We start from the raw sequence: 25,220 nt of genomic DNA on the forward strand, positions 1-25,220 counted from the left end.
AAATTGCAACCGCAGCCTGCAGGTTGAACACATGCGCACAAGACAGATTGGCGAACAGAAAAGCCTAGGTCGATGTAAGACGTGGGTCGGTCCCAAGTCCTTTCGTGTCTTGGAGACATCCGCACATACTTAAAATATCCTTGTAGCACAAGCAGTGTAGGGTGCGACAATAAAAAAAAATTGACATCAATTTTCTCATTTTATACATCAAGGTTTGATTTGTACTGCACTAATGTAACCACATAAAATACTTAGTCAAAAGCCATAGTAGTGTATGTAGGATTTTAGCTTTGGCATTTTTGCGTCTTTACTTTTTTTTGTTCCAATAATCTAAGTTGGAAATATTTGGAAAGAAAATTCAGACTTAATCCAATTCATTTTTCAGATAAAAATGGTCGGAATCAGTTTGTAGAATTACATCTAATAATAATCTAGTGACTATGATAATTACATGGCTCGAGAAGAAGTGAATACAAACAATACAAGATCCAAGTTATTGACCATATTCATAATTTGGATATGGGAAATGATTTGAAGATGATATTACATGATCATAACATACACGATTGCTATCCTTCGTAGCTTGGGCTGGCACTAACAGAAGAGGTCAGGAAAAATTCACTAATTACTTTAATAGAAGCTACGTAATGAAAGGATTCCTGATAATTTTTGATCATTGACACTTCACTAACGTTATCTGTGTAGCTTTCATAAAATTCGTACGTAGCACTTGTAATTGCAAATTTTAGTTTATACAAAATTATTTAAAAAAATGGTTGGACGAAAAATTTTTTACTTGGGCAGATATTACTTTGTCTGGCCGGGATTAAGGCTTTTTTATTGAATGTTATTCTAACATCTCCATAACTTCGATAGTAACGCACATACTAAGACAGGTCGTTAGTCATCCAATTCTAAATTTTTCAGATGAAAATATATTCTTCTTCTTAAAGATAAATATTGGAATACAATGACATTCATTACGTTTTCGTTATTACCCGAATTAGTTAGTTGTTGTCCGTCAAACATTATCTGGCTTTATCGTTTAATTACTAATCATTTCTATTCCTATTAACTAAAAATTGCTTTTTATAGAAAATTTATCTTAGTTGATACATTTTCTATCATCTTATCCTCTTTTTTTTTCAACTTATTTACTTAATCCGTAATGATTACATTCCGCGCATTAATTATTTGTTCTTGTGTTTTATTAGTGATATTTTCATTATTAATGATCCTGCCTCCATCGAGTAACTTCCGTCCGTTATTTGCTTTCATTTTTTATCATTTTTAGTATACTTGTCATTATCCGTTGCCGATTGTTTTGTACTGAATGTATATGTTCTCTTATCCGTGATATATTTGTCATCGGTTTTCATCATTATGTATGTGTGTTATTATCCAGTCATTATCGTTTTTTCTTTTATGCATTTGTTACTGATTACCATCCGTTCGTTATCTGGTTTCGTTTTCCAACACTTCCGGCATACTTACCATCATTCCTTATTCAATGTTATGTGTTCCCTTTTATCCAAGGAATAACTTCCTTATGGTTTCTTACAACTTCTTCATTATGTTATATTCATTCTCAATATATTACTAAGGTATTTGTTCCTGATTAGCATTCTTTTATTTATTTATCATTATTCGTTAGTCATTGCGTGGTTTCTCGTATCGGTCACATATCTTCCATCCGGGTCTTATATAATTTCTTCATTATGTTATATTCAGTATCAATACATGGTTACTGATTACTTTCTGCAAGTTGTTGTTCTTGTCATATGCTTAATCTTATTTTAAAAGTTGAGTTCTTATCCGTAATATACATTCATCTTATCCTTTCTTATGCAACCTTGATTGAGCTTGTTTTTATTGAAATACAGATTTTATTCGCAATTAAGCAAGAAAAACATTTCATTTTCCTTAGGCTCCTTACAGGACATGTAAATTTTCGCAGCTTTTCGATTTTGATATATCGGTTAAACAAATTTTCTGTAAAATTTCCTTAGCCAAATGAAGAGACATATGAGTACGTGAAGGTTTAAGTTTAGTTGAATTTGCTTTCTTTTCCCGCGATTCTTTTAAGCGTATCTGTAGTGCAACATAAGCTACAATTATTGATGTACATTAACATTCATAAACAAGTTTGCAGTTGTATACCTGCTTCAGTATGCCAACAAGTAACTCGTCGACGTTATGTTGTATTCCGCTGGACGTTTCAATAAACTTAGCATCACGTGAGGCGGCTAAAGATTTACCATCTAACCGGAGCATATGCATATAATGTAAAAATGTTCATACACCGAAAAAAATGTTATTAAAATTGTTTATCAATCACTTTGCATAAATTCAGATAGCTGTTCATAAGTGCTCCCTCCCATGCTAATCTACGCAGGTTTGGCCTTGTGGGCTAAGGCGAGGCAAAAAGCGGCGACGACGAAAGGAAAGTAGGCTCGCCTGAACGCACTTAGGCTATCGAATATCAACAAATTAAAACCGGAAAATCTTAGGAGTCACCTAGAGGTATTAAAAAACTTCGTGGACGAATCTTTTGTCAAGATGCCGGACCATTACGCTGTAAAGCTAGTACTGTCCCATCGGTTCAGGATGATTTTATCGCCTGGGTCGGGCTGGGATGGGCAAGCTTTTCAACACGGCATGGCAACAAGGACGGTACACCGACAGTTCAAAATTGCAAAACGGCAGAACTGGGACTGGGGTTTGTGGCCCGAGTTTTCAGAAGGCCATACCAATTGGACACAGTCCCTCCATAGTCTCTCAATACTTAATAAGGCAGTGCAGGAGACAGCGGGTCTGCATTTACTCCGACAGCCAAGGTGGCCTAAAGTTCCGGAAAGGATTGATAATATCCAGGCTTATGTTGGAATGCCTTCAAACAGTGAATTAGCTAGGCGGGCACAATCAAGTGCACCTAATATGGGTGTCTGGGCATTCAGGTGTTGAGGGCAGCGAAAGGACTGACTGTATTGGCGAAAGGGAAACCCGAGGGGCTAGATCCCGAACATTTCTGAGGCGCACAAAGCAGTCATCTTAACAGGCGTGCATCGCGATGGGCACATGATAAATCGGATTGCCACTCGAAGCAATGTACCGGACAACCGCAGGCGAAAAGACTTATAATGGCACATCAACTACGGGAACTAAAAAGAAGCGACCCACGTTTAGTCACCGGCTTTTACACGGGTAATTATTCCCTTAGGTATTGTCTGAAAAACATGGGCATGTTCGATAACAGCTCACACAGATTGTACTAAGGGAGGAGTGAAACGTCCCATCATAATTAATAATAATTGTTTAAATGTATTTTTTTCCTCTACAGTTTTTTATTAGCAATAGGAAATGTAATGTTTCAGCTTAGGAAGGGTCCATTTTCAATCATTGCTTTCCACTTATGTGATATCATTTGCACTTTCAAGTTGTTAAGTCATTTAAAGTTGTTAAAAGTCCAAAATTTGTTCGATTAAAACGGGGTTCTCTCTCTTTAGGCACTGTGGGTGTTTGTGTGTCGGCCCATAAAATATTTTCTTCATCTTCAATTTCAAAGTTTGAAAACATAAAATCTCCGAAGGAGTGGACCTAAACCTAATGATCAAAGCTATACCCCGTACCGAAATTTTTTTCAAATCAAAGGCTTAGTTAATACGCAAAAAACCCTGAAACTCAAATACTTGTAAAAAAATGCAACGATGTTGTAAAGGTTGTTCTAAAGGTTATAGCTTAGTCCATTAGAATAACGGCTTCTTTCTCATCACGGTAGTTTTCCCCATCAAAAAGCACTCAGCAAATGACATTCGGATTTTCCACTGTATTAAAAATTACAAAACAACACTGTCACAATGCCATATATGACGAGAAAAAAGTCAGATGGGCCCGTCAACAATGATGCCATGTATGTGTCAGACAGAAGACGCATTGAGTGATTCGTTATTACCTTGAAGATTGATAAAAAGTTGGACTTTCTCCTAAATGTATTCGAACGAGAAGATCAGCTGTCTTCGGATAAGCTTACAGGAAATAATATGCGGTCATTAAAGTGTTAATGAAAAACTCCACATTTATCTTTTCATAGATTTGGATAGTTTTGATCTTATGAAAAAAAAAAACAAATAAATACCTTGAGAGCTTATAACCCGCGCCCGTGCCAAGTCAGCTTTATTTCCCACTAATATTACTGCTTTGTCTTTTGGATAGCTTTCTTGCCACAAATAATTAATAGTTTCTTCGGCTTTCCGAAATGATGTCTTGTCGACCACAGAGAATACCACTACGCAACCATGCGGCTCATAGGTAGACAAGCAATTCTCAACCTACGTAGATAATTAAGGAATAAATGTCTCTTCTTTCTTCTTTGCAAATCTTTTAAATGTGCACGACTTACGCTCATCTCAACACTGGGATGATCAACGAAAATCAATTCGGATTCTTCATCGTCCAATAGAACACTTACGGTTTTTTCTCCGAATTCGTCATCTAAAACTCAAATTTGAATTATTCACTAATAACTTTTTCAATGCGATTCTCTACCAATGATCACATTCACTTTTAAATCTATGCGTTCAAACGTTACGTGAAAATTCACTTACCTAGGCTAGCATCATAAGTATGCATGTATTCTGATGTCATGAATTGATTTACTAAAGCCGTTTTGCCTACACCCGGGTCGCCCAACATGACGATGCGATATCTGGAAGGAAAATCATGTGAGAGACAAACAATAAATTTGAATTTCTATGAGAACAAAGATTTTTACCTTCGAGGCGGTATTGGTTCCAAATTTTCAGAGACATCTTCTTCAGGTGTGAGTGGCGTTGAATCAACATTCGCATAACCAGCACCGCAACATGAACTTTCGAATGGTGATCTACCACTGGCTCTGACCAGTGGATAAGTAAAAATAATAATAATTGCAGTAATAATAAGATATTGTAAATGCTTACCGGCTATTGTTGGAGTTGATGCTGGTATTGCTACGTGAGTGTCTGGATATAATAGAATCGCCGCAATTAACTACATTGCCTTTGCTTATCGAAAAATGTCTTAAACGATATAAATCGTCACTGGCTCGCGGATTGTACGGACGATCGGGCAAAGAACAAACACGAGGCCTAAAGTGATCGGGCACTAAAATTTGAAACAAAGATTAACTCCTTAAAGCATTAAAAACCAAATAATGCAAAAATAACTTACCCGGGAGTTCTAGAAAATTTGAGGTTCTACGTTGATGGCCGCGATTCGAAGCTTGAAATGCCAAAGGTCCTACATCATCGTTTGATGCTATGGATGTATTGGAGCAAGCACTTTTCATCGACTCTCTTGAACTGCGACGACTGGCTAAATAAGCTAAACCGCCCTTCGAACTGCTACGTCTCCGAGCGGTAAAGCTACCTCCGGGAGATTTTGTAAACCCTTTTCTTGAATTGTATCTGCTTAATTCGTTATCAGTGTCCTGTGTTAAATCACTGGTGGATTTACGATAACGTAACGACACTACACTGTCCGAGCGAGTGCGATCCAAAGTACTATGAGAGCTATGTAGGACTTGATAACCAGGGTTTGACGTTATATTAATGGCATGACGACGTTGACATAAAGATGGTGACGCATGACTTAACTCATTTGAGCTCTGCCTGGTCGAAGTATCTGAATAACTCAGTACAGTTGTTGTGGTACCAGTCGTGCTATATTCAGAATCTACAGATAATTGCATCGTCTCGTTAATGCTAGAATCAGCTTTTTCATAGCCTCTGTTACCATCATGTTCGTCTCGATTTGGTGTTACTGTCATTTCCCATTCCTCTTGCTTTTTAGTTGAGGACTTTTTCAAAGTAAAGCTTCTCTTCGTAGAGTTTCGTCTGTGAGGTTCCACTATTTTCGGAGACATGGGTGCTCTTATAGACGAAGTCCCAAAATAATCATCATCGATATTATCTTTTTCCGGTGAAAAATGTTCATAATATTTGAATTTTTTGTAAACACCGCTGTTAGGTTTAGGACTAATGGGTTCAAAAACGAAATTGCTTTGATTAGTGCGACCTTGCAAGGAGGTAGAGTGATTGCTACCACACAAAATGTTTGAAGGTGAATCAGAGGAATTTTTTCGAGAACTATGTTTACCGGACGTGGGTGTTTGATAGTACGATGGTACAGATTCTAAGTCATCATCACTAAATTCCCTATTGGCATAAGTTGTTGGTTTTTTTGCATTATAAGACTCTTCACTGCAATCATCGTATGGATTATTGGAAGATCTGAGAGCTGCATTATAAGTATTATCGACGTGTACGCGAGAGTCTCTAAAATGTCAATCAATGGAACAATAAAAAAACAAAAAAAAATCATTTCAATAAATTGAAAACGAAATTAAATGAATTGCTTTAAGATAACGAAAGAGAGGTAGGCGGCAATTTTTCGTTTCATTAAGCGCAGTACAGCTTTACCTCGAAGGTTTTGGTTGCCTGAGAGGTAAAGGTGAAGAACTGGTACGCGTAGGACTCTTTGCAATTATTGCGTTCTGCTTATGACTCTCATCCCAGCTGAAATGATGCTGTTGTTCCATTCTGGGTGGTAAACGGGGAGTGGCCCTTGTGTTGTAGGGTAGGGACATGCTTCTCAATTCTCCACGTATTTCTTTTTATTTTACTTTACAATATAAATTCATGTTTGCCCTCTCAGCGTCAAATTGCTGTAAAAAAAAAAAAAAAAAAAAAAAAAAAAATAAAGCGAAAAAAGAAATGAATAAATAAATATAACATCGACGGAAAAACAAATGCCATATAATAACAAAATATGTGCCACCAGCAATAAGGATTTTATAGTCGGTGGGTTGGCTGCTTAGACTCGTTGGCAACGAAAATTTATGAGTCGCAAGTAAAAATTGTTGCACATTGTTAAGCCATCATCACCATACCTATATATATATATATATATATATATATATGAGTAATAACGGAAAATGAACAGAGCAGCAGCAATTTGTTTTCTCGTATAAATCGTTTATTTTTTATTTGGCTCGCCATTAGCTTGAATATTGAAAATATCAATAAAAGACGTTATTGTATATAAGAGACTTTGAAACATTCGCGAAACTGCAAAGAAGAAGAATCTTAAGTTAAGCGTTTCTTTATTCAGCTTAGTGCTGCTGTTATCTTATGCGACCTTCCAACTTCTTCACAACGCATCCTGTCAAATACATTGAATATGAAGGTATACGTTGAATATAAGAACAATATGACTTTGGCTATAAAAGGATGTGCGAGCGTCGTATTGCTAGGGTTGCTTTACAAAAAAAGCAAATTCTTATTGTAATAAATTATCTTTATTATTCAAGTTAACAAATGCGAAGACCCTTAAGCGATGACTATTCTTCTACAAGTTTTGCGGTTTGATTATCCTCTTCTTTAAAATGGAACTTTGCTGGCTACAACGGCATCATCAGCCTTTCCAGCCTATAAAGAAAATTATCTTAAGTACTTTTCTTCTCCTTTTCTTTGATTCGAAATTTCTTCTCATTATTAAGCGTTAATTAAAGAAATATATGTAAAGTAATATTTCTAAGAAAAATATTTCAAGATATGATTAACCTAGATTTTTAATAATCAACCTAATCAAAATAAAAAGCAGAAGAAGAGAAACGTGCGAATATTTGCTATAACACTTGCCTTGTCATAAAATATCAACGACAACCTAAGAATGGGATTTATGTAGTAACTAGTAATCCATATAACGTCGAGTAAAGAAAGCTATTGACAGAATATATTAGTAGTTGCCTAAGTTTAGTCAGTTGTTCCTCGTTGCTCATCAAAAAGTTTTCTGAATGGAAAGGCACTAAACTGAAGGCAACACAAAGGGCATTGGGAAGCTTTTTGCTAAATTCTGCTTTCAATAATCGTGATGCCATGCAATATAAGGGCGGAAACAATTTCGGAAGATTTTTAATTGAGGAATCGAAAGTTGGAGCTCTAGTCGCCCATCACATGACAGACGTAGCTCTTGAGAGGAGCTCTGCAAATTTACGGAGTATGTCATTTTGATTATTTTTAAATATCGAGCTTCAAAATTAAAAAGATATTAGTTTAAATTTAAGCTACAAAATAGGTAGCCTTCAGCTTCTTGGGATACTGTGGTGTCTGTAGATAAATAACAAAAAAATAACCCATGTAATGCTCCAATAATTTTTGGTGACTCTTAGTCATATGAAAATGTCGTTAAATACCTAGAAGCAATTTCTTTCTTTCTTTATCTAGTTGTGAAAATACCGATGACGTATATCTGTATCTCCCTAGTGGCATCATTTGGATTACTCTCTTTTGCGGTATAGCTACCGTCAAACTTAAGATTAAAATGTGATTGTTACCTGCCGTTAAATGAGTTTAGAAGGTGCAAGAAATGTTAATGCGCAATAATCCCTGAACGGAGATACATGTGTATGTTCACTTTTTTTTTTCATTATATGACTAATCACTCGGGGTGTCGCTTATTCGTGCAAGAAGAAGTAGGGAAACAATCGCAGTCAAGTGAATGTGTGCTCGATGATAAGCCTTTACCGACTAAGCACTCACTAACATAGACTTATTAGTCGCAATTCTTACTTATTCGACTACTCAGGTGGGCAAAACGAGCTATATATGCAAAAAACTAATTAATTTAAAGTGACTGATATAAGGTGTTCAGACAACTTTTATAACCACATAAGCATATAATTCAAACAATAAAAATCTTATAAAAATCTTAAACTATGGCAGAGTTTTCAAGTAGCCACTTGGCAACCGATACCAGATATAGCTGGTTCAGTTTGCGAAACAAAATATGCTCTCAACTTATTAGTTATTTTCACACAAATACAAGATCGGTTGATCGCACTTATCAAGAAGCACTAATTTGATGTTCTCTGGCGAATGTGATATGACGACCTTAACGGGTTAACTATTTCTGCATTAATCAAGCTTTATGAATACTATACAATACAAACCTTCGCTTCTTTAGTGAGAAAAGGGCAAATAGTCGCAATCTATTTTCATACGATGGCAAAGAGACTTTCGTAAGCCATCCCAAATTTCTCAACGCAAAGCGAAGTAACTGTTTTTTGAACTGTTTCTACTGCGTCGAGCTTATATTTGATAATTTTTTTTTTTTTTTACATATTATATATTACTTTTGGAATTAAAGTGAATCACTTGAAATTATAAAATGGGTCATTCGGTGACCCGTGAGCCATAGGTTGCTGACCCCTGCTCTATAATATTAGGCAAAAAAAAAAACCAACTCTACAGATATTTCACAAACAGACATACTTAAATTGGTTCAGAATTTGATGCTGATCAAGAATATATATACTGTTACGAAACTGCCATGTTTGTTATTTGAAACCAAATTCGAAAAAAAGTTACCTGCGTTATGTAGCAAGTGACTGGCGGGACTGGAAAAGATTAACAATATTTGGCAGGACTAAGGGATTAAAAATGTCGCGATAAATTTAGGTAATAGTAACATGTTTGTAACAGAGTATATAAGCAAAATACTTGCGCAAAGCCTGTCGTAAGCTAATGGACATTGAGTTGAGAGAGTCGAGTCAAGAGAGTTGAATTGCAACATTCGAATCAACAAGGTCAGAATGGGAACTCAAGCCCCGATAATACAAGTCCCTGTAAATAATTAGTAATTAGATCTCCTAAGAATTGTACAAAAAATCTAGGATATGCTAAAAATCACAAATCAGTAGTGTGAACTAAATTTCGATAACAAAAAGACGATTTACGTTACAATACTTGATAGGGTTTCTGAAGGCTCAGCTTTGGTATTGAAAAAGCTTTAGCAAAACGAACACAGTACCGTTATAATAACAACCATCTCTACAATGATCTACAACTAATTGCAAAATTCGTATGAGATATGAAGGGGGTATTATGACGTACTCTAAAAAATAAAAAGTCAGATAAGTTTCATCATGAGTATCAGTGTAACAAAAAGAAAAAAAAGTTTTATAATATATTGTTGAAGGCTATGTGTTACAAGTTGAATGCTAAGTGTATATCCATAGGTTAAATAGTCCTTTTTCGAATTTTTTGCGCAAAAACTAATGTTGGATGATTGTGCTGTGATTATACCGTGTCATCAAATGTCGATATAGTGCATCCCATTTTTCAGAACAGTGGGTACTTAATCTTCTTGGTACAACCTATTCTCGGCGGCAGCGGACCAAGAACCTAAGATTACAGTTTGAGATGGTTTTTAGTAAGGCCATGCCTCGTCTATATCTTCTGGATTAATCAATAAACAGATTCATTTGATGCTAGCTCTGTTGAAAATCGACTGAAACCGGTTAAATCTCTTCTCTCTTTGTTTATTAAACAGGAAGGCGGACATTCACTTTACACGGATTTTGATTTCATCACAGACATTTAATTGTGCGCTCCTGTACAAGAATACAAGTAAGTTAAAAATGACTCTTGAATAAAACCGCATTTTAATTGAAACGTTTCTCAATGGATGCGTCACACACGCACTTATCATCATTCATCCCATGTGTAGTTGAGTAGAGCGACTAAAGGTTACAGTTATTACTATTACAATAATCTATCTCCCACACCCAACGAATATTAAAAAAAAACAAAGAAAAACAAATGTTAACCTTTACCAATATGAATGCAATGAACAACGTGTGTCGAAGCATATCACTTGAATTTTGGATTTTTTGAAAATTAGCTTGAAAAACGTCCATCATCCTGCTTTCAGTCCCTGACCGTTTATGATTGTCTGATTATTTATAGGTTTTTGATTTGTTCTGTGTGAATTAAATTAACTTGCTGTGGCACGTGGCACTGCTTTATGAATTCATGCACAAAATCTCATTTTCACTTATAGTGTAACTGGCTTTGCAAATGATTAGCAAAATTACGTACAATTCAGGAATAAAGACGTAATGTGCACAATTTTTCAAGGGAATTATCATCTAACTTAGCTTATTTTTTTTTATTTATTTATTTAATTTTTTGGTGAAATTTATTATTGAACTCGTTCTATTTTGTGGACACTTTCGCAATTTTCTGCTTATCTACTGATTGCAGGCGATATTACAGGTTACCTCATCTAATCTACTTTAGATAAGATACATCAATGTTGCCGTAAGTAAACGGATTAGTTTCGCTTAACAAAATTTTTTTTTTCTTTTTGTCGTGAATCTCAATAAATAGTCTTATGCATGAATCAATATTTTTTTAAACAACGCTGACACTAACATGTGAATATATTATTATAGTCATCCAATTACTGGTTTTGTCATTCTCGTCGCCATACTCGAAACACGATTGTAGATGTAGACGCAAAGGTCGCGTAATGAGTTCAAAAGCCTAAAGGGTAGTAAAAGAAGTGTTAACTGCAGATCCATTTAAATAAAGCAAAATCCATTCGTCCAGTAACCATATAATTTTCTACATTTAAGTGACTCCATTTACTTCCGTATATCTGTCCAAGACAATCAAAGCTATAATAATTAAAATGTGACAATTCAACTGAAATGACTCTTATCGGTCAAGTTTGCATATTATCCAGCATAGGTAATATGAATAAAAATTTTAAATCTTTTGCTACCAAAAAAAAGGTAATATTTGCCTGTAGTGGAATTTTTTATACACATCAACTTTATTGCAGGAAGAGGATCGAAAAAAAAAGAAAATGAGATGATAGTCTATATTATTAGGTGGCCCGACATTTTTAACCAAGTATCGCAGGATAACCTAAAGAATTTGCGTCGAAATTTTCAGTGTATCATGTGTTCTTTCTTGCTTTTAAAAACCAGAAGTATTGTCAGGGCACTTTGCACGATAGTCGCATGCTTTAACAGATCTTTCTACTTTTCGAAGCCAGCTTGCTTGCAAGAACTTTTAATACTTTTATCAAATCTAAATTCTTGCGACTGGTGGCATTTTTGCACCTATGGGGCAGGCATTCTTCGATTGATTGAGAACAGGTTATATAGTTCACTTTATAAAGGCTTTCTTGCAGCCTTGTCAGGTACTGAAATATATCCGTACGCTTTCAAAGCTGGATTTGAAAATTTCTCCGGTTGGCATTCGTTAAGCGACTTGTATGTTTCAGATTAACAAAATATTTCGCTTCATTTTTTGTATTGACTTCAAGTAATGGATTTCCAAGATATCAGGTAAGATGAATGAAAAAAATTGTTTTGCTGAATACTTAGTCAAGTATTCGATACAAAATGAATAAGACTTTAATTTCCTCAGATAACTTAATTGCGCTTCCATCCTAGAGTATTTCCATTAAACATTAAAATACCTAAGCAGCGAAGAAGTATTTACATACCATATATACCATAAAAGAAATTTGTGATTTTTGCTGAAGGAAACGATCGGTGACGTGGAAAAAAAAAAAAAAACAAATTTATTGCTTGATGTAGATGAAAATTTTAGTTATATTTTCATTTCATTTCATTTCTTTCATTTTATATATCCATCGTGTATATAAGTCTATATAAAGTATAAGGCATACATGAAAGAAGAAAGCAAGATACCTGTTAGATTTATATTCATTGCATACATATATAAAGCAAGCACAGCACGTAACTTGATTTTAAGTTAAATTTATATTTGTATGTAGGACATGGTACTACATGGAAAGATAGCAATGAAAGATATACTAAGAGACGGACGAGCAAATATACTTATAATTGAAGTAATAATAAAAATGTTATCTTATATAGGGGATAGATATTTAAACCGGAACGCACCATTAAGGGGAAGGAGAGTAATTACCAGAGAATAACCATTAAGAGAAAAAGCAAAACAATTACTTTTTATATTATATCCTACGCGCCGAACTTTGCTTGCCTAACAATCTGGAAAATTATATTATTGACTTGAAATATTGTTATTTGCTTGCAATATATATTGATATTTTCCTAAGGAAAATACAAGACAATAGTTGACCTCGAATGCTTCTATCATGTTACATGTTAAACTATAGAAAACAATTTCTCCCTTCTTTTCCTTATTGTTTTCTTGTTAGTTTTTCTTGACTTTTACAACTTTTAAGGTTTTTGTATTAAGAGACTTTAAATTATGTAAATTCATGTAAGATCCTTAACCATACCATATCGTCTAGAGAAGTTATTATATGTGTGTAAATAAACCAGCATACTATAAAGTCTTATTTAGCAGTCGACAATCAAGCGTACACCATACCTAACAAATACAAGTAAGTGTGACACTCAACTCAGACGACACTTGGCAATAATGTCTATTAACGTTTACGAAGGCAAGCAACAAGTTAAGACTGTTCGACAAGAACGTGGGTATGCACTTTTTTGTTTTTTTTTTGTTTTTTTTTTTTTGTTTTCATTTCTTCCTTTTTTATAGTCACTTAATTGTTTTATTTACCACAAATCGTAAATGGACATTTACGTACAATTCACGACTATAACATGGGTAAGCGGTTTTAAGAAAAAAAAAAAAAACAAAACATGTAGGGTTTAATAATACTTAGCAAAATCGCAAGTTTCCTTCAACGTGGATTTATTCACATACTTCACACATAACAATTTCGTATAGTTTATGCTTAACACCCACGAATAAAAAAAATATAAAAAAAAGAAGGAAATTATTCGACCTCTGATTACAAACACACACAGGCATACGTACAAATGTAACAGTTGTTTATTATCAATTTAAAGGGAATAGTGTGTAAAGCTGGATAAGTGTTCCTGCTTTCTTTTTTTCCTTTTCTGCGTACCATTTATAGCCGCAATCCGTAGATGCTCGCGCTTAAAGTGTGCAACGGAAACTGTTGTTATATCTTTCAGAAGTGAATAAAGTAGGAGAATAATGAAGAGTGAACATAAAAGCCCCCCCCCCCACCCCCCATTAAAAATTGGAATACTAAATACTAAAAGCTTAGGCATTCTTCCGAAAGCTTTGAAGTATTCCAATAAGCTTTTGAAAGAAATAAACTTGTGGAAAAGACGTTAAATTACAAATCAGTTCAAAATTTTAAGTGCTCAAGTGCACGAAACGACTATTAAGGGCGGGCATAGACATCAGGTAAGGTAATGTTTGCCGGGATTGAATTGTGTTTTATGAGCTTTTTCTTCCATCTGCCTAGACGTATGATTCTATTGTCTACTGCCCACAATTAATTAGTTAAAATGCATAAAACTGATCGAGAGAAAGGATGTTCTTTTCCATCATGCTTTTATCTCCACAAGAACGGAGAGAGCTTTCATAAGAAATTGAAGGACATTCACTGTACAGTCCAAGCTCTCTTAACTCAACTGCCATTTGTTTAACCATCTGCTTTAAAGTTGAGTTCAATGGAGTGCCTGAGAAAACAACTTCGCTTTGTTCTTCGGCCAAAAATCCCAAGAGTTCTACATTGATATCATTATTGTTTTATCGAAAAAATTTTTAAAAGTTCATTAAACAAAATGCCAAAAATTTTTTGTTTAATTCCATTTTAAATGTAAGAAAGTGTCTTTGAATGTTATGTGAAAAAACAACTAGTTAAACAAGTTAAACTAAAAATTTAGTATAACAAAATACGTAAGAAGGAACCACGTAAACTGCATACACTGTTAAGTATTGCGAATAAGAGAGTCGAGCTGATTAAATATTTCTATCTATGCCTTCCATTCAATTTCTCAAGTTATCTACGAGATTTGGCGAAATCGGTTCATAGATTAAAATATATTCGGTTTAGGAAAAGGAAAATGCCTTTTAGTAACGTAATCTTAATACTTATCATGGAAAAGTGTATTTTGACGTCGTAGAAACTTGGTATTTCTTAAGATTACCTAACGTTATCCGCCCCTCGGTTATTGCAAAAAAAGAAAAAAATAATATTTAACTTTTTATAAAAATGCTTTAAAGTTTTTTTTTTTTATTATTTTTTTGATAAAATTTTGTCTTAAAAGTAAAAATAATATATTTTCTTTAAAGATATGTTTAATACTTAATAATAATAATAATAATAATAATAATAATAATGATAATAATGATAATATTCGTTTATATGTATGTAAAAGGTATTTTTCTAATCGCTAAGACAATTTTTTTACATTTTCATAATAAATAATAGAATTTTTTTTCATTAAAATCATGTATAAAAAAAAATTATGATATAATATGTATAAAAAACAAACATTCAAAAGCACAGACTGAAAATAAGTCCATCCCTTGCACGCAAATATTCACAACAATATATATATATATACAATAATAAGATGATATTTAAATTACTAAACAAAAAAAAAATTTTTTTTTTCTTTTTTTCATTCTCTTACAGAGCAGCAATGCGTTGCTTTAACTTTTCCAGTTCGTGCAATATTTCAGGAGGCAAATCCTTGCCGACTTGTGAATTGAAATATTTTCGTATATCTTCCACTTCTTGCATCCAGAAGTCTTTGGGTAGCGAGAATAATTCTTCCATATCTACCTTATCTGACATGCCTTTCAAATTCAATTCACCTTCGGCTGGTATCCGGCCAATAGCTGATTCCGCATAACATTCTTCTCCGTTGACACGACGCAAGATCCATTCAAGAACGCGTACATTCTCACCATAACCGGGCCACATAAATTTTCCATTTGTACCTTTACGGAACCAATTAACATGGAATATTTTTGGCACCTGGCCACGCGATTCCATGCTAAGCCAATGTTGTACATAATGACCAAAATTGTAGCCAAAGAAGGGACGCATAGCGAAAGAATCGTGCATAATAACTTTGCCTTTATGTTCGGCAGCAGCAGTAGCTTCACTGCGCATAGCAGCGCCCATAAACACACCGTGAGTCCAATTGCAAGCCTCATAGATTAAAGGTACACCGGCGGGTCGGCGACCTCCGAAAAGTATAGCGCTAATGGGTACACCAGCCGGATCTTCCCAAGCAGTATCAATCATGGGACACTGATTGGCTGGAGTACAAAATCGCGAATTAGGATGAGCGGCTGGCTTGCCGGACTCCTTGGTCCAGGGATTACCCAACCAATCGGTAATTTCCACACCATCTTCCAAACTGCTTTCCATACCCTCCCAGTAAACACCGCCATCAGATGTTAAAGCGACATTAGTGAAAATGGTATTCTCGAATACCGTTTTCATGGCTATCGGATTAGTTTCCATAGAAGTGCCCGGAGCAACACCAAAGAAACCATTTTCCAGGATTAATGGCCCGTAAAACACCATTCTTATCGAATTTCATCCAAGCAATATCATCACCCACGCATTCCACTTTGTAACCGGGCAAAGATGGATTTAACATTGCCAAGTTAGTCTTGCCACAGGCTGATGGAAAAGCGGCGGTAATGTACTTCTTATTACCTTTAGGATCGGTGATACCCAAAATCAGCATATGCTCGGCTAACCAGCCCTCCCGTTTAGCAATCGTGCTGCCAATACGAAGAGCAAAACATTTTTTGCCCAGCAATGAGTTACCGCCATAACCGGAGCCATAGGAAACAATCAGATTGTCCGCAGGTTTATGCAAAATAATAGTACGTTCCGGATCGCAGGGCCAAGAAGAGCGTTCAATGACACCATCAGCAGGTGTGCCAACGGAATGCAAAGCCCGTACAAATTCCTCTTTCTTTTGCAATTGATCCAAAACAACCGAACCCATACGCGTCATAATCCGCATAGAGGCTACTACGTAAGGAGAATCAGTGATTTCTATGCCAATTTTCGAAAGTGGAGAACCAACTGGACCCATGCTAAAAGGTACCACATACATAGTACGGCCTTTCATGCAGCCAGGGAAACGATCTTGTATAGCTTTTTCCATGTCAGCCACCGAAATCCAATTACCCAAAGTGCCCTTAACACCTTCTTGAGGAGTAGGTATAGCTTCCTCTTTCTTTTCGGTACAAATGAATGTTTTTGATTCTACGCGAGCCACATCTGACGGATTAGTGCGAGCTAACCAACAATTTTCGTATTTGGGCAGAGGCATAATGGTGCCCTTCTCTACCATTAATTTTAAAAGCATTTTATTTTCCATTTCCGAGCCATCGCAAATGTGAACTTGATCCGGTTGGCAAAGAGCAACGGCTTCTTCAACAAAGGCTTTAACGCCTGATGTTAAACGATTAACCGAACCATAGGAAACATTAGTGCCCCGTATATGGACATACAAGCCGCAATTGTCTTCCTTAGCTTTGTTTGGCAACAACAAAGAACCATTAGAGCTAAAATAGAAGGAAAAGCAATAAAAATTAATTAAGAGGCAAAAAAAAATAAAACATGTGAAAATTAATTACAATAGCAAAAGGGGGAACAAAGAGTTCAGGAAGAGCTTTGATCACATCTAAATTACTTACATAAGTTTGCTTTGTTCAATGAGTTCTGGCATTATGATGTGGTATTTATTTTATTTGTCGTATATGATTTTAAAAAAAAAAATATTTTAAGCAAAATTTGTTAATAGAGGTCGAATCGATTTTTCACGCTTTTCTTTTCTGTTCCCTCTAAACGAAATCACAATTTACTTATCACGAATGTTTTCCTTTAGTTTTCTTTTTTATTTTTCTTCGCTTGTAAATTTTCACTTTTCCTTTTTTTTTACTAGAATTTGCTAATATTTTCACTTTTAAATGCAAGTTCTATCAGAGTTTCACGTTGCTTTTCTATTATTATTTTTTTTATTTTTTATTTTTATTTATTTATAATATATAGACCTCTGAAGCTCTCACTTGATCTTAACATTTACTCGCAACTCGAGTAACTGATGGCATACCCACAATATTTCTGAGCTTATATACCCCAGGCCAGCTACTGACGCAATGTCTTAGTTGCCAGACAACGTAAACGCCGCTCACATATATTTATATATATAGACTCTCTCGCAGATAATGGAAACAACTCGTAGTTTCGCTTTTGTCGTTAAACGCAAACGTTACGTTATCTTTTTTACTCTATCAGCTCCACCGATCATCAACTGTAATTGTTGTTACTAATCGCATACATCATAGAGGATATGTTTGTATGTAAATGTGGCAAAAAAAAAAAAAAAAAAAAAAAAAAAATACAATATAATAATAATAATGTGGTTCACTTTGGATTTCTCTGTGTTTATAAATAAACAGTGAGCGTACAACAATCAAGTGGATATAACATATGTAGAGGGTCAAAATTCATTCTCTGATTGGCTGGTTTATGGGGGCCCGTCTTCACATGCAGGAGAAAACTAAAGAAAAAGAAAAACAAACAAACAACATTTGTCCATTTCATTAGCGTTTATTTTGAATTTAGCTTTATCAGCGACACTAGTTGTCGCTGCGTACGCTACACTACAAATACATACCTATAATAAGTATGTTTTGTTTAGACTTGTTTTTTTTTTGTTGGTTTTTGTTGGTTTTTGTTTTTGCTTTGCTCTGCTTCATATTTACTTGTTCAGCAACTCAATAATCGAGCATTTTGGCAAGCAAAGCAAGTGTGAAATATGTGTCTGGTTGAGCAAGTTGCGACTACGTGGTTTCTCTATTAAAATTGATATTTTTCTTTCAATTTTTTAAAAGGTTTTTACAAGAAACGTACATTTTTTTTCCATCTTTTTTTTTTTGTGTTTTTTTTTCTTTTTTTTTTTTTTGTTCATTGTATCTTTAAAGAATTCTTGCTTAACTGGTCTTTGTTGGCATTGCAGCGATATTTGTTACTTTTGCATAATTCTTCCGTTAAGGTAAAGAATATTAAAGTTAATAAAACTGCATTTACAAGCAAACACCTTCACATATATATATACATATATTTATATAATACAAAGATAGTATTTCAAGATTATAATAGTAGCAGCTTTTATTATTATTATCATTATAAGAGTCGGGGAAGGCAGATATACTAGTTATACCATTCAGTGAAGGTTGATTATGTTTTGTTTCTGCTATTTTTTGTGTAACCTCCCAGAGATTGTACAAATGCAGTGATCACTTTAAAGCCAAAACTCGGGTTTGATGTGTCCGTCTGCCTGTCTCTCTACTTTTAGTTGAAAACTTGTCAATCTTATTAGCACTTATTAGTACAGAAAAGTGAAATTTGACTTATAACTTGAAGGTATGTAAATCAAGTTTGAATGGTCCTAGCACATGCTTATAATAGCGAAGGCACTGAAACTTGTTCAAAAAGAAGCGCAAACAATTCTATATAAAGTCAAGGATTTGGTACTAAATAAAACGTGGATCGGCAAAGCAAAGAGACCTTGCCGCTGAAATATCGTTTTAATTGAAATATTCAATGCGTCTCTCTCTATAATGCATTTACTCTCAGTGCGTTCCTCGTCCTTCGAAGATTTTTCATTAGAAATCTACATATTTGTCCTGCCTTAGCTCAGTCGCAATAGTCAAAGAAGTTATCCATGGCCATCAGATCGACTAATAGAAGAGATACAATCGTATTCAAAAATACTCTTTTTCAAGATGAGAGTAAACAAGCATATCTTGTTAACTATTGCAGACATTCGCATATAATTTAACGCATATGTCAGTTGAATGTCAGTTAGTGCACTATCAAGCTAAGAAAATATAACCAAACAGTACTTGTTTAAATAATCCAACGAGATTTAAATGGTAATGGTTTACTACTGGAATGGAATGAAATAATATTTCCATGCGATTTATCATTTAATATATATATATGTATATATATGTTATATGTAAAATTTAAATGCAGAGTGATATGTCTCTTTGTTTTTTCCTGTTCCTCAGGCATCCTTTGAATTATAAAAATTCTCAATAAAAACTTGGATAAATTTCTCGATGTACATCTTTTCGTTCATCTATTGTTAAAAGAAAACAACAAAGCAACAACAATTGAAATAAAAAACAGAAAGCTGTCAATGAAATTGTTTTTATTATTTTTATCTTCCACTCACGTTAAGAAAATGAAGTTGATCGCCCCATAAATTTGCCTACAATTACGAAAAAGCTTAAATCATTTTAAAGAAAGCAATAAATTTCGTAAACTATGATTATATTATATAAAAATATATTTTAATATGGGGAAATATAAAGATTTATAATATGACATAAATATTTGTGGAACTCTTTACGGTTTAAAAAAAAGCGTGATGCCCTTTGGTTCACTGACAAAGGTTACGTTTTGATTTGCTCATTAAGCTCTCTTTAAGTACAGTTAGATTCGCGCTAGGTCTCATTAAAATGTGGTCCAAACAGCTACAAAAGGCTATACATGTGCTTAGCTAGACCATGTGCTTGAGTGCGCCTCCGTTAAGTGGTCTTCCGTCTATAGGTGTTATGCAAATTCAGTTGAATCCGTTCAAAAGCAATTCTTGCTGATTGCAATTGGGAATTTGGTTTGGGCTCCGCTTGAGTCTCCACCGCCTTATCGTCACTTGAGAAACGTTGTTGGTGTAAGCTAATTAGCGATTGGCCCACATTACTAATCGCTCCTCTAGGCATTTTGTCTTCATTAAGCTTAGTCAATGCAAATATAATTATGAGCTGTTTAATCCGTTCAGAGGTGTTTGCATTTAATCTTAATATCGGACTCTTTAAAGTCTATCATAACAACTGTGCTTAATGCCCACGATCTGTCTATATCGTATTTAAACTAACTTGCAATCTTAACCTCCCACTATGATTAGAAAACTAACTGATGTTGCTTATTGTTATCGGTTGCCAAGCTGTTGCATGCTTACAATGGCTTAGGGATTCATTTGCAACTTGGATCTGTACTAGTTGTGGGTGCGCCTCTATGCTAATTGTGTACAAGTTTTTTTCTTTCTTTATATATATATTATTATTTAATTATTTGTTTATTTTTTTTCTGTTTACTTCTCCTCCTATACTTTATTCCAGTTAATAATAATGATTAGTAAAAGATTTACTTGTAGGAGTCAATTGAATTCGGTTGTTGATTTAATTTAGTTGAGGTTTATATGAAACCAAACAAATAGATAAGCTAATCTTTTAAGTCTGCTACATTATCTTGTCTCAAAAAGAGAAGAAAATCTCACTTAGTAGCATATTGACAATACGACCTTCTCTGATGCTTTTACTTTTCGTAGCCTTCATTACTTGTGGTACAAGTTATAAAGTGTTTGGGCAGATGTATGAAACTTCAAGACGGATTCGAGATATACTTAGCTTTTACCACACCGATCGATTCAGATCTCATCTAAGCTGTCTGTCCGTGTGTCCACGAAATATTTGTCCATTTTTGTGTTCAAGCTAGAAGTGGTAATTTTTCAAATTTTCGATCGATTCACAATGACTTTCTCATCTGAGCTGTCTGTCCGTGTGTCCATCATATGTCTGTTCATTCTTATGTTCAGGCTAAAAATGGTAATTTTTCAAATTTTCGATCGATTCAGAATGACTTTCTTCTTATCTAAACTGTCCGTCCGTGTGTCCACGAAATATCTGTCCATTCTTATGGCTCTCAGGCTAGAGGTGGTAATTTTTGAAATATCTTGGTGCAATATGGTACGCCAACGTGTTCTGGCCAAGGACGAAAGCTTCCGAATATGGTTTGGATCGGACAGCTTTTCAAACATTACTCCTATAACATCTTATTTTGAAAAGTCTTCATATGTACATTATATTGCTATTTTTACTCTTTCCATTTTTATTTTATTTTTTTTTTTTTTTTTCTTTCTTTCAGCATTAATGGTACGGAAAGCTTGCCCACTACCTAAGCGAAAGTATTTATAAATTATTAAAAAATTTTAAATGGATGTCTATATTAAAATTTATAAGGTATCCTATAACAACATATATATAGTAACATATCCGAAGTTAGGCCAGCTGGGTTATGTGGGCTAGAGCACTTCACTTAATATTAACGATTTATTTTACGATCTGAATTAAAGTATTTTTGTGTAAAATGTGTTTTTTTTTTTTCCATCATTAGTTATTAATCGGAACAATACTTTTGCGCACGTATTCCAAGCTATTAATTGTTTTCAATAAACTTACAAAACTGATAGAATTTTTCCATTTCTTTCAAATTACATGTCTATATATTATATTGTATTATATATATTGTATATAAAAAAGTATTTAATTTTTATTACTTAGTTTTGTTTTGCGTAATAGTAGGAAATTTATTAAGAATTCGAAAATTTACTGCGACAACGCTCTCTTCCCTATTTCCTAAAAAATGACATCAAATGACGACAAACTTGTATTCATATTGTTCGAATTAAGTGGAACACATGCAATTAATCATTTTACATTTCATTTATATATGTATGTATATATTTATGTATTGTATAGTTTTCACATGGAAAAATAATTTTCGCAAGAAAAATTGACTCAAAAAGGTCTTATGATGATTATTGTTCAATATGTTTCTTTTAGGTGCGAAGGTTTCTCAACTTCTACGTTTATCACGTGCATTCTATTGCTGTTAATGTGAGGAAATCTTCGCCATGTAAATATAAAAATGATTTTTTTTAAATATCGTTCTTTCTTTACTTTTTTCCTTCGCACACAATTCATGTATACCCTACATCGTTTGCAACGCAAAATATATTCAACTTGTGTGGATGCATATAACATCCAGAAGACTTAAGATAGACTAACTTTTTACTTTACCGATCAATTCAGAAAATGATTTAAGTTTGTCTGTCCGTCTGTCCGACTTTCTGACGATGGTCAGAAGTCGGACAAACCAAGAAATAGAAAATGGATTCCATCGAACCATTTTACAATCATTTCTCAAATTTATAATTTTTAAAATTTGTCGGAAAAACTTATAGCGTAAGTTAAATACTAAATTGATATAATCAGTTCGGATCGGATGGGTCATTTATTTAAACTTAGTCCCACATACTTCTTTCTAGGAAAGGTAAGCCTTTATATGGCAAATATGGCCAGTTTTCAATATTTTATAAGAAAAATTGAAGTAATTGGATGTAATAATTAAGTGTAGCAAATGTGGACCAAGTAGGTCTATATTTTGAATCCCACCTCTTGTAAGAATTCTTATGAAAAGTCAGCAAAAAATGCAACAAACTATGACCATTGGTACTTTTTCTTTCATATGATTAATTACTCGTGTAGCACAATGACGGTCCGAACGAAATGGATGAGAGTAGGTAGATATAGTTGAAGATTAATAAGAGTTTCGTTGGAATATCTAATATATAGGGGCCCCAACGAAAGTTTTTATCGCAAATGTTTTTCCCAAACATGCATCAAAAACTGCGTTAGGTTAATTGATGTGGTGCAGTGTATTTTATAGTCGACTTTGTCTGACTGTAATGTTTTCACTTATTTCAGCTTAGTGGTATTTACACTAGAGCGCATCATATAATTTTGTAATATTATAATAATATGATGCAAAATCTTAATTCTACGCTTTAAACAGCGGCAATGAACATACATCTGAGATTTGTAAGTAATTCACGCTTTAATTTCCTGGGGAAAATTGGAAAAGTACTAAAGAAGACACTTGCAATTATCTCATATCTTTATAAACTCTTCACTCACATCGCTCGTTTGTCATGTCGCAAATAACAAATACATAAAAAACCCTGCTTACCTTACTTATCATATCGCTTGAGAAATGAGAATAAGAAAATCAATGGAAATGTAAATAAGTAATACATGGTTTGAAAATTGCAAATAAACATATATAAAAATAATATATGGTATAAAGCAAAATGAAATTTGAGAAATTGTATCTCGCATTCAGACATGCGAGGTATGGGACTTTTTTTTTTAGTGTACATAAAAACAATACGACTTGTAAAGTCCGCCCAGCTTAACGAAAAGTTGAGTTACTTTTTAAATCTGGTGGGCCTGAAAATGTCTGACAGGCGCGCAAAGCTTTTTATTTAGACATATCCAAACGTAGCCTGCTGGTTGATGTGAAGCGAACTTCTCTTTTGTTATACTCTACACCACTTGTGATGCAGTTGGTGCGGACGTTTGTAACATGCACAAAGGTTTAAGATAAACGTACGTTTTTTTGTACCGATCGATTTAGAATCATAATCTGAATTGATCTAAGCCTCGCTGTTCGTCTGCCTGATTGTTCGTCTGATGTCTATCCTACAGGGCGCAATGTTTGAGGCTCAAGGGCGAACTCTATTAAAAACGGTTCGGATCGGTCCATTTTTACGACCGCTCTACCATATAACGCCCTATTCTGTAAAGTCGTTATATAGAAAAAAATTTCAATTTTCAAAGTATTTCACCAAAAATGGCTACGTAGTAGTAGTTCGGCATTCCAAATTGGTATGAAAACTTTGGACTGGCTGTGGGAGTTTTTGAAGCCCTTCTTATCTAACAAAAACTGAAGTTCATACGGAAAAAAGGTATAATTTGCAACGCTTCATGATGAAAAGTATACCATAATAGTAATTCAACATAATAAAATTAACTGTACCAAATTTGGACCAATTCGACCTATATTTTCGATTTTACCTTATTAAGGTTTTTCACAAAAGTCGCTAATTTGTAAAGAAGAAAAGTTCAAGTTGTAATACGTGGTGATGAAAATTAGCCGATAATAGTAATTTGTGATAAAAAATTATATAGAAAGTGCTTCAATTTTTGAACCTCTTGGGCACAAATTTTCTAACGGAACCCAAGATTTCATTGGCAAAGAGGATTAATTTTTAATATACAGTTCCATAGTAGTATGTTCTTATAAAAACAGGGTACATCTTTTGTGTACTTTGGCAAAAATAAGAATTGTGTTAGGCAATGTGGTGTAGGGTATATAATAGCGGCGTAGGCCGGCTATAATGCTTTCACTTTCTTTTTTTTTTATTCTTTGCAACGTATTCGGGCTGCTACGCTTCGTTTTATTAGAAAAATGCATGCGATATATGCGTATATAAATGAGCATTACGTGAACATGCTTGTACGTACTTGGGCGAAAGCAGAGAGGGGGCATTATGAAAATTTAAAGTAAGGCTTTCCTTGACATTTTCTCTATAGAATCAAAGAAAAAGTAACATTTTAATAATATTCGATGGGGTTATTAAAAAAAATTAATTTTGAAAGATATTACAAATTGGCAACACCGGAGCCATTATCTAAAAACAAAATTTTTAATCTTCATACCTCGACGAGAGAAATACATAGGAGATTTTAAACGAAATGGTTTTTATATGATCGGCGAGTATTTGAATAAAAAAAGCACAATTTTTGGACGAAAAGAAAGCAATCTTTGACCAATAAATAATATTGTTGTTGTTTAAAGGTGAAAAGTAAGAAATTTAA

At 34.1% G+C, this 25,220-nt stretch overlaps 2 protein-coding genes across 2 annotated transcripts; both read right to left on the reverse strand.

The window, feature by feature from the left end:
- Positions 1-1,932: 1,932 nt before the first annotated feature.
- LOC119636533 lies at positions 1,933-13,798 on the reverse strand. Its single transcript, XM_038031927.1, has 10 exons — positions 13,674-13,798; positions 6,459-6,703; positions 5,209-6,314; positions 4,959-5,142; positions 4,772-4,894; positions 4,605-4,705; positions 4,400-4,491; positions 4,136-4,328; positions 2,161-2,261; positions 1,933-2,091 (listed from the first exon to the last, which is right to left on the reverse strand). The coding sequence occupies exons 2-10, from the start codon at positions 6,623-6,625 to the stop codon at positions 1,933-1,935; spliced, it is 2,226 nt and encodes a 741-aa protein (XP_037887855.1). The 5' UTR covers positions 6,626-6,703; positions 13,674-13,798.
- A 1,501-nt stretch (positions 13,799-15,299) lies between these two features.
- LOC119636200 (phosphoenolpyruvate carboxykinase [GTP]-like) lies at positions 15,300-17,739 on the reverse strand. The gene is given in 3 exon segments (XM_038031431.1): positions 15,300-16,188; positions 16,190-17,213; positions 17,346-17,739. Coding segments are annotated over 3 exon segments (1,938 nt in total). The 5' UTR covers positions 17,378-17,739; the 3' UTR covers positions 15,300-15,306.
- Positions 17,740-25,220: the final 7,481 nt, after the last annotated feature.

The sequence above is a fragment of the Glossina fuscipes genome, unplaced genomic scaffold (genome assembly GCF_014805625.2).
Source record: "Glossina fuscipes isolate IAEA_lab_2018 unplaced genomic scaffold, Yale_Gfus_2 28, whole genome shotgun sequence".
NCBI lineage: Eukaryota > Metazoa > Arthropoda > Insecta > Diptera > Glossinidae > Glossina > Glossina fuscipes.